General features: G+C 32.1%; 3 protein-coding genes across 5 annotated transcripts; all 3 read right to left on the reverse strand.

Annotated features, from left to right (window-relative positions):
- Positions 1-722: 722 nt before the first annotated feature.
- LOC111436211 (WAT1-related protein At4g30420-like) lies at positions 723-3,213 on the reverse strand. Of its 3 annotated transcripts, none has more exons than XM_023073945.1 (7): positions 2,980-3,208; positions 2,830-2,898; positions 2,528-2,644; positions 2,209-2,452; positions 1,638-1,727; positions 1,404-1,555; positions 723-1,034 (listed from the first exon to the last, which is right to left on the reverse strand). In XM_023073945.1, exons 1-7 carry the CDS (start codon positions 3,156-3,158, stop codon positions 824-826), a joined length of 1,062 nt encoding a protein of 353 aa, XP_022929713.1. In that variant the 5' UTR covers positions 3,159-3,208; the 3' UTR covers positions 723-823. The 3 variants fall into 3 exon arrangements, with proteins under 3 accessions (XP_022929713.1, XP_022929712.1, XP_022929714.1); XM_023073944.1 differs by having other exon boundaries at positions 1,638-1,799; positions 2,980-3,204; XM_023073946.1 differs by lacking the exon at positions 723-1,034 and adding an exon at positions 1,280-1,337 and having other exon boundaries at positions 1,373-1,555; positions 1,638-1,799; positions 2,980-3,213.
- Positions 3,214-7,058: 3,845 nt separating this feature from the next.
- On the reverse strand, positions 7,059-9,093 carry LOC111436259 (tetraspanin-8-like). The gene is made up of 2 exons (XM_023074001.1): positions 8,510-9,093; positions 7,059-7,584 (listed from the first exon to the last, which is right to left on the reverse strand). The coding sequence occupies exons 1-2, from the start codon at positions 9,014-9,016 to the stop codon at positions 7,282-7,284; spliced, it is 810 nt and encodes a 269-aa protein (XP_022929769.1). The 5' UTR covers positions 9,017-9,093; the 3' UTR covers positions 7,059-7,281.
- A 3,665-nt stretch (positions 9,094-12,758) lies between these two features.
- Positions 12,759-15,680, reverse strand: LOC111436111 (cytochrome c oxidase subunit 6b-2). The gene is made up of 4 exons (XM_023073792.1): positions 15,578-15,680; positions 13,908-13,996; positions 13,713-13,794; positions 12,759-13,190 (listed from the first exon to the last, which is right to left on the reverse strand). Exons 1-4 carry the CDS (start codon positions 15,584-15,586, stop codon positions 13,137-13,139), a joined length of 234 nt encoding a protein of 77 aa, XP_022929560.1. The 5' UTR covers positions 15,587-15,680; the 3' UTR covers positions 12,759-13,136.
- Positions 15,681-16,751: the final 1,071 nt, after the last annotated feature.

The following is a 16,751-nucleotide window of genomic DNA, read 5'->3' on the forward strand; positions in this document are numbered from 1 at the left end:
GAATTAACTTTTTTTTTTTTTTTTAATGACGGTAATGGATGGAATTACCAATGCTAAAAGGAAAAACCATCGGTATACCACAAACATGCAACATAAGAGAGACGTTACATTATCGAAAAATAAGAGAGGTTTTAAAGATATTTAAAAATAGTATGATTGGGTTCACCAATCTAGCTCATCTAAACTTATCTCTATGATTAGGTTCACATAACCTAACTCTTCCGAGCTATTTCCTAACCGTCCTCACACACAATACTCTGATATAATAGCACTACTCGTCACGTGAATCTAGGGCATGACCCAATATCTACCAACTAGTCTTAGACATTCATTATTAAAGGCTTACTTGCAATCTTTGTATGGGAATGACCTCATGTTTCGATCCGCTACAATACTATACATTTTCTTGCCAATTGAGACAAGCTCACGGTTAGAAATTAGTGGGTAAACTTCTAATAGTCACCATATTAGTAACATGCGATTATCATCTTCAACTTCTTTATCGTTGACAGTCAAATATTTTTGGGTCGTTTTCTGTATTTCCATAATTTTTTTAAAAAAATTCGACTAAAACACCGAAAATGTTAATTTTTTTAAAATTTTATTAATATTCTAAGAAAAATCACTAATTGGAGATCAATCAAAGACAAAAGAACTTAATTAACCTTAAAAACTCCAAGAAACCAAAACAAAACAAAAAGATTGAAGAAAAAAACTACATATAAAATACAACTTATACCTTTCTTTATTTTCTTACATGTTTTTGTAGAGGACAAGTGGACCATAAATGCCACGTGGAGTACAGCAATAAAGTCCTTTTTGCCTAGCTGTCAATATGATGTGTAGCTCCTTCAAACAAAAGGGGTTCCTCCAAACCAATTTTAGAGCTACTTCTGTCCGTTGAAGCTGATTCACAATCCTCTTCTTCTTTTTCAACAGCTCCCTTTCCCCCATGTTCTTCCTTCACATAATCTTTGGCCTTTCCCCAAAGAACAATGTACAATCCAATAATTACAGCCACACCCGCCACCAAGCTGAAAATTGTTCCAAAAATAAACATATGAGATATGAGAAAAGGATGAAGATGTAGGGCCGTCCATTTGGAAGAGACGATGGAAGCAGGAGTTCATTTTGGCCTCACAATTTTAAAACGTGCTAGGAACAAGTTTTCACGCTCTTATAAAAAAATGTCTCGTTCCACTCTCCAACTAAGGTAAGATCTCACCGTGACATTGAGAATCCTCTTCTTCAAAACATTACTTTTACCCACCAAATTTTGAAAAAATTATTCGTGACAGTGTGGCTGTTAGTTCTGTACGGTTTGATACATGCAAATTTTAGAGTCCGCTTACGCATTAGGGTTAAGATTAATTCGGAAAATTAACCCCATATAGAAACTTTACCTTCCAGTAAAAATCTCCTCATGAAGAACTATAGCTGCCAAAATAGTTGTGACAATGGTGCAAAGAGGGTTGAACATTGCAGAGAAGACGGGGCCTCTTTTTGAAACACACCAAGCTTGAAGAAAGAAGGCAATGCCTGAGCCAACAATTCCCTAACCCACCAGATTAGCACACAAATAAGAACTCAATTCAATTAGCAGATTTTAAGATTGTGAAATCAAATGAATTACTTACTGAGAAGAGATAACAAATGACTTCCATTGTTGAATGTATTTTCCACGTTTCTACCTTCATTGGCTCTACTAATAGAGTGACAATGATCGACTGAATCGTGGCAAACAAACACATCCAAGCTGATAATGATAAGTTGTCGGGATAGCTTGCTGAAGCTGGTACCTGTGCTTTTTTTTTTTTGGTTCAATTTTTTCAAGTTAATTTGTTATTATCATTTTACATCAACATAATGAAATTGTAACCGCCCAATCCCACCGCTAACAGATATTGTGTTCTTTGAATTTCCCTTCAAAGTTTTTAAAACACGATTTGGGGGGTCCCACATCGATGCTCGACCCTAAAGGAATGTGGATTGTGGGATCCCACATTAGTTGGGAGAAGAACGAAACATCCTTCATAAGGGTATGAAAATCTCTCTCTAATAGACGCGTTTTGAAACATTTTTTAATTGTGTTAAAATATTTTCCTTACATATAGACGCATTTTAAAAACTTAGTGGAGAAGTGTGAAAGGAAAAGCAAAAGAGGACAATATCTGTTAGCGATGAGTTTGGACCGTTACTGAAATATACCTGCAAAATTAGCCAAATTGACCAGCAACAAGAGCTCCCAAAGACACACAAGGAACCCAAGAGCCAAGCATGGGGACTTCCACTTTCCACACTAAATATTGAAGATTTCATCCCAAACCCTAATGATGAATTGAGAAGCTTTGGACCCCTAAGAAGAGCCATGCACATAGCCCCACTCACACAAATCACTGTCCCTCCAATCTTTGCCATGCTCCTTAAGCTTCTCATCTTCAAACTCTCCATCCTACAAATTTTCAAATCAAAATCACCAAACCCAAAAGTTTAACTACTAACTAACGTAACCCTACCATCAACATACCCGACCATCGTCGCTATCACAAACGTCACCGCCGGTATCAAATTCGTCATCGCCGTCGCCATTGACGAGCCAGCCAAGAAAACTCCCTCAAAGTAAACATTTTGATTCATGGTTGCCCTATCCAAACCCTCAAAATTAGAAGAAACAAGAACTTCTAAATATACAAAATACTTCCACTTCAAACAAAAAGGTAAAAATTTGATTTGTGGGTTAGTTTTTTTAACTAAAAAAAGAGCTAATCTAAGCTAAGCTAAGAATTGCCATTCAATATATTTACCCTAATAAGAAAAAATGAACCGTACCCGACAAGAGCAGCTAGAAAAATTAGAGAAAAGCTCTTCAAATCCAAAGACAACCTCCTTGATTTCGGCCTGAAATCCCCAAAACGTAAGAAAACACACAAAAAAAATAGAGAACCCAAAAGAAAAAAAATGAAGCTTTGAGAAGAAAACCTTGAGAAATAAGCGATGGGTGCAATAAAAAGAGTGGCAATGGCCTGCCTATAAACAACGAACACTCTAGGACTCATGCCCTTCAAGAGGGCAGCTCGGGAGAGGAGAGCCATAATGGCATAAGTGACTTGAAGCCCAAACATGGCCATTGCTGGCAAGTATTCTTCAACCAAACCCATGCCTCTCTCATCTCAAATTGCCTTAAACACTATGAATTTATAAAGTTAAGTTGGTGGCTATGTTTGGGTATTGGAACGTGGGGGGCGAATTATTTTATTTTTGTGGTTAAAAAGAGAGTGGATGCTATGATAGTACTGCCATGATCTCCATTGATTTTTAATTGAAAATCATGCCTAAAGTTAACGTAATCTCTTAAGTAAAATGATGGAATACCTAACTTTTAGATCATAAATTTTAATTTCATCTGAGCTGTTCTTATACTTTGAGCTATTTTAAATTAATGTCAAATTTTGTTTGCAGCGTTTAACATGAACTGTGTAATGATTCTCTAAAATAAAGAAATGATTCAAAGGACACCGGATAAAGTATTCGATCAATGTATAAATTAATTTATACAATATAAAATTCAGAGATGTTCATTTAATTTGTAGGGACGGTCTCGAACAGGGTGAGAAATTTCTATTTAAAAAAGAGGGTCGTAAGAGAGATTTCTCTCCATTAACTAAATAGAACGGGAGATAGAGATTATATTATTAATCTCCTTTCTCACCCAAATCATTGACTCGATCATTTTTGTTTGTGTTTACATATATCCATATAGAAGAAAGGAAAATGAAAACATTATATTATATTTTTATATTATATTATAATTGTGAATATAGAGAATTTGAGTTTTAGAAATTATATTGAAAATATTATATTTTTATTTTTATTTAAAAAATATTAAAGTTATTATGATGTTTTACATTTTACAATAGAAATTATATTTAAAATAAATTCCTTTTTAAAAATAGGTAAAATTTTAAACATACTGAATGTGGCCCAATAAGAAATGTTACAAAAATATAAAATCAATAATTTTATTGTCCAATTTTAAAAAAAAAAAAATTAAATTAAATTATAAAAAAATTATAAAAAAAATTATTTTAAAAAGTTTAAAAAAAATACTATTTTTATGAAAACCGTTTCAAATATATCTTTCAAAATAGTTTCAAAAATACCCTTTCACTTTTAAAAATATTTAAAAAAATAACTTTAAAAAATGTCATTATACCATAAACACCTTTAAACTTTTCTAACAAATTTTAAAATACATTAATATCACGTTTATTGACTTTTCAGAATATATTAAAATATTTGTAGATAATTATGAGGCGTCATAAATTATTATTAAAACTTTTGAAAGTTTTATGAATATTTTTATTAATTTAGTCTAATAAAAAAAAATTTACTTTTGATTATTTATCTTCCAATTGATTCATTTTTTAGAATTGTCTATAGCTACACGAATCTCGAGTCCTATTATATGCGCATAATCATGATCAAGAACTTTACTCGAGACATAATCATCCACTTTAAGTGTAGAGCGTTTCAAAACACTTCCACCAGTCGTGTAAACTCCCCCACTCCTCGAAGGCGTTATATCATCATCCAATAATATCGTTTTCAACCACAAGTTTCATGTGAAAAAAAAATCCAAGAAAGTAAATTCTTTTAGACTGTTCCTAATTTTTTTTTATTGTGTTGTATTAAAATTCAATGAATCCTTTTTAGCTAAGCATTTTATATATTTTATAGAAAAAAACTTTCAAAATATCAATTATTAGAAGCATTTACTTCCATAAAATCAAAGGGAACATAATAAAAAATTCAAAGTCGTTGGTGTAATTTGAACCGTACTATTTGACATAAATACAATCATGTTCAAAAAATAATTTTAAAGGTTTATTGCAGATGAATCAAGTTAGATATCTTATCTTGGTAACCATATTCATATAATTCACTGTGTAATTTTTACAGTAATTTGATTCAAATTGTTTATGTGAACATATATAGAGTATCTTATGCCATGTTTAATATCTTTTTATAAATATGTTCATTGAAAATATCACACGTGATAATTATATGCAACTTAATTTTAATCTTAAGAAAGTTATGAACTCCTGAGGTGAAGGTTTGTCCTTTAATTTGTATGGATGAGAATGATTTTTTTATAGCTAATTCAATATGTCTATCCTATCGTGAGAGTTGATCAAATAGGAAGCTAGAAACAAAGTAACATAATTATAGGAGATAGAATTCTCTCATGTTCATACAAATTTATAAGGAGAGATTAATTTTTTTTTATATACATATATTTTTCATTTATTTTAGCATGTATATATATTTACGTTATATCAAAAATCAAGAAAATGGCTTCTGTGACGATATCTGAATCATACCCCTGACTTCATTATGTGAGTAGAATCCTCCAATATCGAATAAAGAAATTATTGAGCTTCGGGAGCTCAGTAGTATTTTATTCGAGAAAAAGATTGTTGGAAATGCGGACAAAAATGAGTTTCAAAACTATAATCAATTCAAAATTAACAATATCATAAAATGAAGCAAAATTGACATAATATTTGAAAACGACTACACAATTCACTGTCGATGCTAATTTTCAACCACACGGCACTTCTATGCTTAAGTGTGAACATCATGCTTCTATTCTTATCCATTACTGGGATAGGTCAATAACGTAATCGAATTTATTTTTTCTTGTGATCATTTTTTTTAGTTTGATAAATGCAAAAATCGAACATCGAACATCGATGTTTAGGACAATAATCGATAATCTTATACATTGAACTTTGTTCATGATTTGTAATTTAATAATCGTTGGATCACCGCTCGTGTTTTTAAAGCATCTAATTATATTGTTTGTTTCCTCGGAAACAAATTTCCAGATCTAAGATTTTTAAAGGAAAATTTGTGTGAGAAATAAAAGAGTAAAAAGAAAGCGGGAAAGAAAGCTAGTTAAAATAAAATAAGTGATCATTGAGTAGGAATGAACGGAAAAATTATACTAAGTGACCTTTGTACTTTCAATTATTCACTTTAGGTATTTTTTTTTTTCCAATAAACGTTAAATAATAATAATTTTCATGCTCGAGATCTAATTAGTCTAGCCTTATTCAAATATTATTGTAAATGTGTAGACATATTCAAAAAAACAAAATTAACTTATTATTGAATTTCAAATAGTCCAAAAAGCTCATGAAAACAAACCACATGCATGTTGTTCATCAAATTTGCTTTGTTCTCACATAAAATAATGCAATCCTAATGGTAGTGGCCCCATCCAATAATGTGTTAGTCTATAAATTCGACATCGATTATAATTAAGAACTGAATCGACATTTTTATTGTTTATTTAATTTATTAAATTCTTTGGTCACTTTAAAATGTAAAAAGGAAAAAGAGTAGCATTTCTCAATTATTTGATACCACATTCATTGGAACTAAGTTGTATCCTAGAGAATTGATATTAATATAGATTGTCATATGATACAATTGTGGACTTATTAGATATCATGAGCCTGGTTGTTGGAGGTTGGGCCGGCCCAACTCAAACTCTTATCTTAGGCCCATTGGACAAGTTGTTGGGCCTTTAGATTAGCCCAATGATGAGGCTTGCAGCAAATAAGGAAACATTAAGGAAGAAAGTTAAGTCTCCAGTATTGAAGGGATTTGTAAGGCTACAAAAATTCATAAATCATTAGAACTTAAAAAGAGAGATATAGTGAATGATGAAGAGATGTTGTTCTATCCATCCAATATCGATCTGTCCACCTATGGATTAACGTTTTTATTTGGACTCTAGACATTAGGTTGTGAGATTCCACGTCGGTTAGAGACGGGAACGAAGCATTCCTTGTAAGAATGTGAAAACTTTGAAAGAAAACTCGAGTGTCAAAGTCTAAAGAAAACAATATCTACTAGCAGTGGGCTTTGAGTCTTACAAGAGTTCTGTTTGGTTTTGGTTCGTATCTCCGAGACATTACAAACAGCAAAAGGGAAAAAAAGAGACATGAAATTTCATGGCAGAACTTCATGGTGCAGTAACCACAAATCTAAGCAACATCCACAAAAAGGAAGAATAGAGACAGAGAGAGAGAGATGATCAATGTCAGTACTACAAATCATCATGAATATGTCCATAAAAACAGCAGACCAAAGTCGAACGAAAAAATCACGACCTCCAGAAAGGGAGGGGAATAACAATATACACGAGGGGAATCAACAAAAACGCAAGCTAAACAAAGAGAATGCTTACAGAACTATCGGTTCGGGTTGAGATCACTTCCATTGACGATGATAAGCATTGTCCTCTCTGTTGTTCCGGAAAGCGCAGCAGCCAACGGAGTAGACGATAATGAGAAAGACAAGGAATACAATGTTCACAACAGCAACCTTCTTCCAGTTGCTCTTAATATTATCCAGCAAGCCAGCCTTGCAGGCCTGGCAATTGAAGCACAGAATATTGGGGTCATTCTCCCACAAATTACAGTCAGGGTTGGCCGAGGTTGTAGCATTCCGGTTCCAGAAAATTGGGCTCACATAAGTGTAATTGCAGTCGTTTGAAGGTTTACAGCAACCAGACTGCATGTAAGAAAGAACATTATAACTTGATCACATTCAATATATGAAGAACATGATCCATGATCTAGAAAAATGGAGGGAAAATGGTGAGCATATGAAAAGGACTTGGTGATATTCAAAAACAACAAATCAAATAAGAACATTCAAGTCGAAAACCACTTTCGATCCCAGATGCAAGAACGATCATCGACAATCATAGAAATTTCTATCAGAGGTATGTCACATTACAATCATTGACAATATTGCAAAAGTCATTATCTTCCTATAGAAATCAATTTCAAGAGCCTAAAATTGTGCCATTATTAGAGAACTATGAACACCACATGCTTGTAATGAGCAAAGATCATAAGCCCCCAATCTTGCTTGCACACAAACAGTTCTGTATTAAGCAAAGAAGTTCCATGTCCATTTGGAAAATGCAAACTCAATTTTCTCAAACTAATATCGATTCAAAGGAGGTGCCCAGACGATAGATCTATACCCAGAAAGTTTCTAAGAGATGAAAAAGTCAACAAAGCATAAAGATGATATGAGTATCAATTTTCCTTTTTGGTTAAAAGAATGCCCCTAAACTAAAGATCATTAGCTTTTTGAGAAAGTGAACAGAAAAACATAGACAATCAAGAACAATACTACTTTACAAAACTGTGTTTCAGATAACCTTATGATGAACTTTACACAACAAGCTTGTGGATTACCATTTAAAATTCCAATCAAAATTTGAATTTAGTACCAGAAAGAAAGAAAAAACAACAGAGATCGATATGTCTTAAAGATCAACCGAACAGATCTGCAATTCAAAACCAGAGATAATTACTCAAAACAAAGATTCAAGTTGAAACAGAAACGAAATTCAAACAACTAGGTTCTACTTCTAAGATAAAACAAGTTCCCCAAAACTTGAATTCATTCCCATCGATCATACCTGAAGAGCAGACAAATGCTCCTGGTAGAACTGTTCAACAGTATCATTAACATACTTATCAGCAAAGCTGGAACAGATCTTCCCATCAATCAAGCAGCTCTTGATTTTGTTCCAATTTTTAGCACTATTCACTCTCTTCTGCAGCCAACTGGAGTAATCCCCAAGCCTATACTCCTTATAACCACGATTCGACAAGACCTCACCGGCGCCCTTGTTCGTAACGACAAAAGCGAAAATGGTGAAAGAAAAGAGAATAACAATAAGAACAAACATTACAAGAAGGTAAACCCATAGAAGCCATGAGATTCTACAGCAAGCACCGAGAAGACCGGCGAGAGAAATCAACATCAGAAACACGCCGATTATGATTACGGGTTTGTCTAAGAACTTCTCGCATTCCGTGCTTCCTTGTTTGCTGAGCCAAACGCCGGCCCAGAGAATCGGGATCGAGAGTAAGAAGGTGATGAAGTTGAGGATTCCGACGAGGTTGTTGCTGAATCGAGGCATTGGGAAGAATCGGAGTGGAAGCAAAAGAGGAAGAAATTTTCAGAGAAAGTTTGGAAGAAAGGGGAAAGAAGACGAAGAAGGTACTGAAGTTGAGCGACTATATAATATTATAAATTTGGAAACTCGCTACCATTAACTGCCACGTGATTTCTATTCCCTTTGCTTTTCAGGAAGGTTTCAATTTGGGGCAGCGGGTTTGGTCAAATCTTTTCTCTCTCTTACTTTAAATTTAAAACGTATTAAATTTTTAAAAAAATCATACATAATAATTTAAAATTAAAATCGTTTTTTTTTATTATTCTCTGAAACTTTCATTTATAACATTCATTTTAGTCGTTGTATCTTTCAATTTTTATAATTTAATCCTATCATCAAAAATATTTCTAAAATTTAATGAAATTTCTTACCTACATTAATACAAATTTGAAAGTACAAAAATAAATTATTATAAATTAAAATTTAAGAATTAAATCGTGTTTTTTTTTAATCTAAGACCAAAAGTGTTCGATTATTTTCTTTTAAATCATAAATATTTTTTTAAGGTATTATGTATATATTTCAAAGTCAAATTTTTAAATATTCAATTTTAACCGGATGAACCATCAAATACTTCAATTGACTATGCACCGATCATAATAATTTGTATTATATTTAATTTCAATTATATTTTTAAAAAAAAATTGTTCGCTTCTTTATAAATAATATTTTTTATTAAGATAAATTTAAATGAGCAAATATATATATATATATATGTATGTATGTATGTATATTAAATGATTATTACTTGGGAAAAAAGTTGAGCAAATATCTTACTTTTTTGGTAGATTATTAAGATGATTGGTTTGAATTTCTCACCCACTTTTACCCCTAATCATTACTTTTACTCCTAATCATTACCCTCGGGTAAAGAGAAAGGTTTAAGATTTTACCTTTTTGAAACTTTTTTACTAAAGAAAACATTTTATATTAGGAGTCAAAGCATATAATATTTACTAATAGTTAACTTGAATCGTTATAATTATACTATTTATTATTTTATAGACGTGTTTTTTTTAATATTTTATTAAAGATGAGATATTTAAGTAACTTAAAATATTTATTTATTTATTTTCAAATAATATGATATATTCATCAAGTGGGGTCTTCCCCATTTTTGTATAGAGAAATTAACAAGTGGGAATTAAAGCATTGTCCCAATTGCTTTTGATTTATGGTTACTATCTTATTTAATATATATTTTAAATGATGATGTTGGATGATTGATACTAAATTTTAAAATATCCTTTTCATTTTAATTTTATGAAATTGAGACAATACCAAATTACATGGTCAATTGTTTATTTTATTATTATTATTTTTTTCCTTTTATTCACAACTTGTCTAAAAAGTAAATCAATATTAAACAAATAATAATATAATATTTTCTAATTCTTTTGATTTGTTAATAAAATTAAATGTTTTATAGTTTCGAGACTTCAATTTTATAATTATGATCATAAAAAAATATCATTTAATAATTAAAAACGAAGTTGTCCTAGAAGATCCCAGATTAAAAGTCAACTTAATCCTAATCTTTTACCTTTATTATAAATATCGATAAATAAATAAAAAAATAGAATGTAAATGATAAATCCTAAATAAATAAAAGACAAGACAAAACAAAATATTAAACAAATTTAAATGGATAATGATGTTAATTTATTTCATTCGTGTTTTATTTATTAATCAATTTTATAATTTTACCCTATAATTTGATTTTATAATTTTATAATTTTAATTTCCTTTAAGATTTTATAATTTTAGTCCCAATTTTTCACTAATTAATTGAAAGCCAACTATAACGATTAAAACAGAACTTTAGTGAAAATTCATGAGTAAAAGTATAGACTGTCGAAGTTTATGGACTAAATGAAAATTCCCGCTTGTGGGACATTTTTATACATTGTGTTTGAAGATAAAGTATATCGAAATGGCACGTGTTAGTCACTGAAGATAGTTTTTATTCTTAGAAGCGAGAAGTAGGTAACATGACTATATTGCAGAGAATGCAGAAGAATATCGGAGTCATTCAAATTCCAAATTCTAGATATGGAGCGTTACAATCCAACTCCTCTAATTAACATGAGGAGTTCCAAACTACACGCAACTGCCATGGAGTACGTATAATTGTAGCTCCACTGAATAGATATGCAATTCAACAGAAACGAAATTCAAACAACAAACAAGTTTCACAAAACTCTGAGGTAGAAGGGTTTAAAACAATATCATTAACATACTTATCATCATCAAAGTAGGAACAGATCTTTCCATCAATCAAGCCGCTCATTCACCCACTTTGACAGCCAACTGGGAGTAATCCCAAATCTATAGTCCGGTTGAAAATGAAAAACTCTGATACAATGTTAAGAATAAGAAACATAAGTGAGATTGAAAGTGGTATGTTTATTAAATATAGTCTCAAATGTCAAACGGAATAAACATGTAATTTGAAGAAGAAGGTAGAGCCATAGAAGCCATGAGCCTCTACAGGAAGCTCCGAGGAGACCGGCGAGAGAAATCAATATGAGAAACACGGGGATTATGATTAGGGGTTTGTCTAAGAACTTCTCGCACTCTGTGCTTCCTTGTTTGCTCAGCCAAACGCCGGCCTGGAGAAGCGGGATGGAGAGTAAGATGGTGATGAAGTTGAGGATTCCGACGAGGATGTTGTTGAATCGGAATGGAAACAAAAGAGGAAGAAAGGGGAAACAAGACGAAGAAGGTACTCAACTTGAGCGACTATATAATATTCTAAAATTTGGAAACTCGCTACCATTAACTGCCACCTGCTTTCTTTTCTCTTTTAGTCGGTGTATCTTTAAATTTTTATGATTTAATCCTATCATCAAAAATATTTTTAATAATTTAATGAAATTCAAGCCTAAATATATCATTAAACTTCTCAAATTTTGCAACCTATTAAAATTTTACAACTTAATTGTGTTTTTTTAATTATATATATATATATATATATATATATATATTAAATGATTATTACATATATTTAAGTAATTTAAGAAAGTCAAGTTTGTAATATAAAAAAGAGAAATCTAATATTTATTTATTTATTTTCAAATAAGTTTTTAATATAAAAAAGAGAAGTCTCTTTAATAAAATATTTATTTATTTATTTTCAAATAACTTCCCTTTTTTCTACAGAGAAATTAACGGGAGCGAAACATTGTCCCAATGGCTTTTGATTTATTGTTACAAATTTAATATTCTTTTTTTAAATGATGCTGTTGGATGATTGATATTAAATTTAAAATATCCTTTTTCCTTTTTAATTTTATGACATTGAGACAATATCAAAGGATTATTATTTTTTCTTTTCTTTTGTTCACAATTTTTCTAATAGTAGAATCAATATTAAGCGAATAATAATAATATTTTCTAATTTTTTTAGATTTGTCAATAAAATTAAATGGTTTCTATGATACCGATTTAATGATTAAAAACAAAGTTGTCCTAGAACATCCAAGATTAAAAGTCCTAATGTTTTACCACTATAATAAATATCTAACATTGACAAAATAATAATAATAAATAAAAATTAGGATGTAAATGATAAATCCTCTAATATAAATATATATTGAACAAATTTAAATGGATAAGGGCGGAATAAAATGGGTACTTAAAAGCTTGGGTTGGGTTTCCTATTTGAAAGCAACTTACCTAATCTTCCATTCAAAGCAACAATGGGTAAATTTAAGCTCAAGTTTTGAATTTGAAAGGCAGCAAATGGACGAACATTCATTCAATTCAGAAGCTCTTCATTCCATGCAATTCTGTTGATGATAGTTTATAATATGGAAAGCTTCAAAACCAATTCACAAAGCCCCAAAAGCATATGGGAAACTGCAATCTTGGCCCTCTCTTTGTCTTTAACCTTTTGACCATATTAAACACAATGCTTCCAGTTCCTCAAAACAACAGAATGATGTTCTTTACTTATAGAACATGAGATACACAATAGATCAAGCCAATGAAAAATAATGGAACTCCCAAACAGTTTTTTGATACAACTTGAGAACAAACATAAATTGACAATCTGTGCTTTTCTGTGGTGATGAACATTCGTTCAAAGAGGGCCGGGGAATGTGCCGTTCTCTCTCTGCTCATTCCATTTTTCGACCTGCAGGAACGATGCGGTTTAAGCACATCAACAGGCAGAGGTTCATAAAGGTGGCTGGCTGATAGACTCAACAACCCATAGAATCATGGTGCAGATATTCATGGGCGTGGTTCAGATATAGTTTCGGCTCCTAAATATCTGATCTATCATTTTTTTAGAATTGTGGTCCTAGACTTTTACAATTTTGATTTTAATCATTCAACATCTACTAAAATTTAAATATTATTGCCTAACCTGATAGAAATAGAAAATACATGAAGTTCAAGGCAAAATAGCTTCAGTAGCCAATAAGAATATAAACATGTAATCTAACGCCACAGGGCATAGAGGTATCAAAGACGGTTCTTCCTGGTTCATAGAGAAAATTTTATGAATGGAACTTGGGATTAAATCCAGAGAGTTTGCATAAAAAAAAATCAAGCAATGCTAATATTGAAAGAGGCAAAAGAATTCTTGTGGCCATGCACCTAAATGTTGGCAGAACTGCATCAATAGGATAAAAAAACGTTGAACAAAACTCACCCATTCACCGGGGCAAAGGGCACGATAATACTTTGCAAATCTCTCGCATTCACCGGACTCCTCGCCCTTCGCTGTCAGGCACCTGTGGAAAGTTCCGCATACTTAAGGGGACAACTAATGATGAAAACAGAGAAGACTATAGACCCTTTCATTTTTCAATTTTAACTCTCGTTCCAAGTTGTAAGAAAAATGGACCTGTGGAACTCAATGTAACGAGTGAAACAGTGCCTGGTTTGATTTGTAGTAGGGAATCGGAAGTCAGCAGGTGCTGTTTTCAGCTCAATCTGAGATAAAAGAACAAAAAGGCATAGGAAAAACAAAAATAAAATGGACGTTGAAGAGGATTATCTTGATGAAGGATTACCACTTGTCTAATACATACTCAGTATATCTGTTCGCCGATGTAACAAAGAGGTACGCATCATTAAAATTTCATTCAATCAGATACAGGTATCTAGTAATCGTTTTCTTAATAACATCCTTCCAATATGAGTGAATAGAACATTGCAACATTTTACCAATTATCTTGTGCCTTCTTTACCTCAACTCATGGCAAACAACAATATGCTAACTGACATTCCTAGGTTACAATCTTCAATTATTGATAACAGCAAGGAACATGGGTAGACATAAAACATCCATGAAAACAGATTTTTTGAACATAAACATTCATTACATGAGTAAAGTTATGCTAAATAGACACAGCTTAATGTGCTTCTGATCTTTATCCTATTATTGCTTATTAGGAGTTCTATTTACTATTCTTTTCAGGTGTGAACGGAGATATGTTTCATCCTTCCCATGTCCTATTTTATACTATTCTAATAAGCATATATTTCTCAAATCATCAGTTCTTTCTCCAGTAGTGTGATGTTTGTTTAAACAGTGGTCAGAGAATTTTCATTTGCCAGGATATATTCTTTTTCCACAATGATATCTATTATCTTTCAATCAGAAACATTTGGGTAGAATTCTTGACTTATCAAATCATGATAGGGATCTGCCACTAAGAAGATACTGTAGTGAGATTTAGAGCGTTCAGTTCTATACTCTCATGACCAGTATTCATGAGAATACTTTTCTATTGATGTCGCCGATGAAGTTGTGATTTAACGTGTGGGATGGAATTTGAAAAACCTACGAATCCCCTCTTTGGCCTGTCCGGTCGTTACCAAAATTAAGGCTCACCCTCATGAGCAGTATTCATGACGAGAACCTTAATTTTGGTAACGATCGGACAGGCCAAAGAGGGGATTCATAAGTTTTTCAATTGTAAACCAGAATTCCGTCCCACCAATTAAATCACAACTTCATTGGCGACATCAATAGAAAAGGCATTCTTCTTCTTTGTTTTCCAGCTGTTTAATTTATTTCATAACCTCTGCTTCTCGTTTCAATAAAAGAAATTCATGTTCTTTTCCTAACAGGTTTTACAGCTTCCAATCTCTTACTGCGTCCAAAATGCAACAAATACAAATGTAAAGACTCCGGGAATATGTCCAACAAGCGTTGAAGAATTTCATGGCTCGTCGCACGCAGAACATAATCCAGTTTAGAACACAATACATCTTCTAAATTCTAAGGAAATCTAAATCCTACAAGTACGTTACAAATTGTGACGAGTGAAGCCGGTTTGTCGGAACCATCTAAAAAATAAAAGAAGCAAAAACACCATCCTCTAAACGATCATCGAGATTATACGTGAAATCCAAACAATAAAAACATTACGGAATCATTTTTTTCATACAGAAAACGATTATCGCATCCAAATCGGGGCCGTTAATGATGGGAAAAATGAAAAGAAAAATTCACTACCATCGATTTTCACGCAACTAAACACAGAAAGAGAACAAAACGAAGCTTACCTCGGCCATGACTGATCGATTCAAGCTCCAAAAAAGTGAGGAGATCAAACGGAAGACTCTGCAATGGAAGGTGGACGAAGGCGCAGTATAAGTTGAACAAAATAGGATCGATCTTTGTCCCAAAGAATTCATATAAAAGCTCATAAATGGGCCGATCCTATATGGGCCTTCGTTGGGTCATCCAAATTAATATAAAATTAAAATTTAAAAAAAAAAATTGTTAATTTGACTCACCCACCTGAGTAGAACTATCAACTAATCAAAGCTATTGAAGCAGAGCATATTCCTAGCCATGGAGGCCGTGAATTCGACCACTATGAGCAAAAATCAACTCAAAAACGGTCTAGAATTTGATTTATATGTTTGAAAATAGGAACCAAAATGATGATATTCTTTATGTGTTTGCATAATACCTGAAATGTTACAGGTTGAAACTATGAACTAAAGAGTGTGTTTGCACATTTTCTTCCCGTGGCTCAATCATAAAAATTTCATAGTTAAGCATATTTTGCTTGGAACAATTCTATGTTGGGTGACCTTTTTAGAAATTGTGAGTGAGAATAAAGCATCCTAAAAGCACTCGTATTAGTCACTATGTTAAGGATGGTTGGGAGGGAGTCCCACGTTAGCTAATTTAAGGAATAATCATGAGTTAATATAAGTAAGGAATACATCTCCAATGATATGAGAAATTATGCTCAAAATGGATAATATCATATTATTGTGAAGATCCGTGATTCATAACACACTCGAAATAATCTTTACAGAGTCATTTGGAGTCCAAATTCTAGACATGCAGTGTTACAATTCAACTCCTCTAGTTAACATGATGAGTTCTAAACTACACATAATCGTGATGGTGTACGTATAATTGTCGTATTACTCATAAATCCTATTTAAACAAATAAAATTAGAGTGAAAAGTAAACTAGTGGCAAACTCAATAGATGATGCCGTCTGTTGAAATTATAAATTAGTCTGAAATGGACATTTTGCCACATTTTTCATAATGTTTCAATTGTGGTCGGGAGGATTGACTTCCACGTCTCCAACATGGAAAAGTTCCACTACCCAATGGGCAGGACAAGTGGGCTGGGCCTAGGCCCATAGACTATTTCATTTTTTAAAATTCACAAGCCTATTTAATTTAAAAAAAAAAAAAAAAAAAAAAAAAA

Source organism: Cucurbita moschata, unplaced genomic scaffold (genome assembly GCF_002738365.1).
Source record: "Cucurbita moschata cultivar Rifu unplaced genomic scaffold, Cmos_1.0 Cmo_Scf00052, whole genome shotgun sequence".
NCBI classification, from domain to species: domain Eukaryota; kingdom Viridiplantae; phylum Streptophyta; class Magnoliopsida; order Cucurbitales; family Cucurbitaceae; genus Cucurbita; species Cucurbita moschata.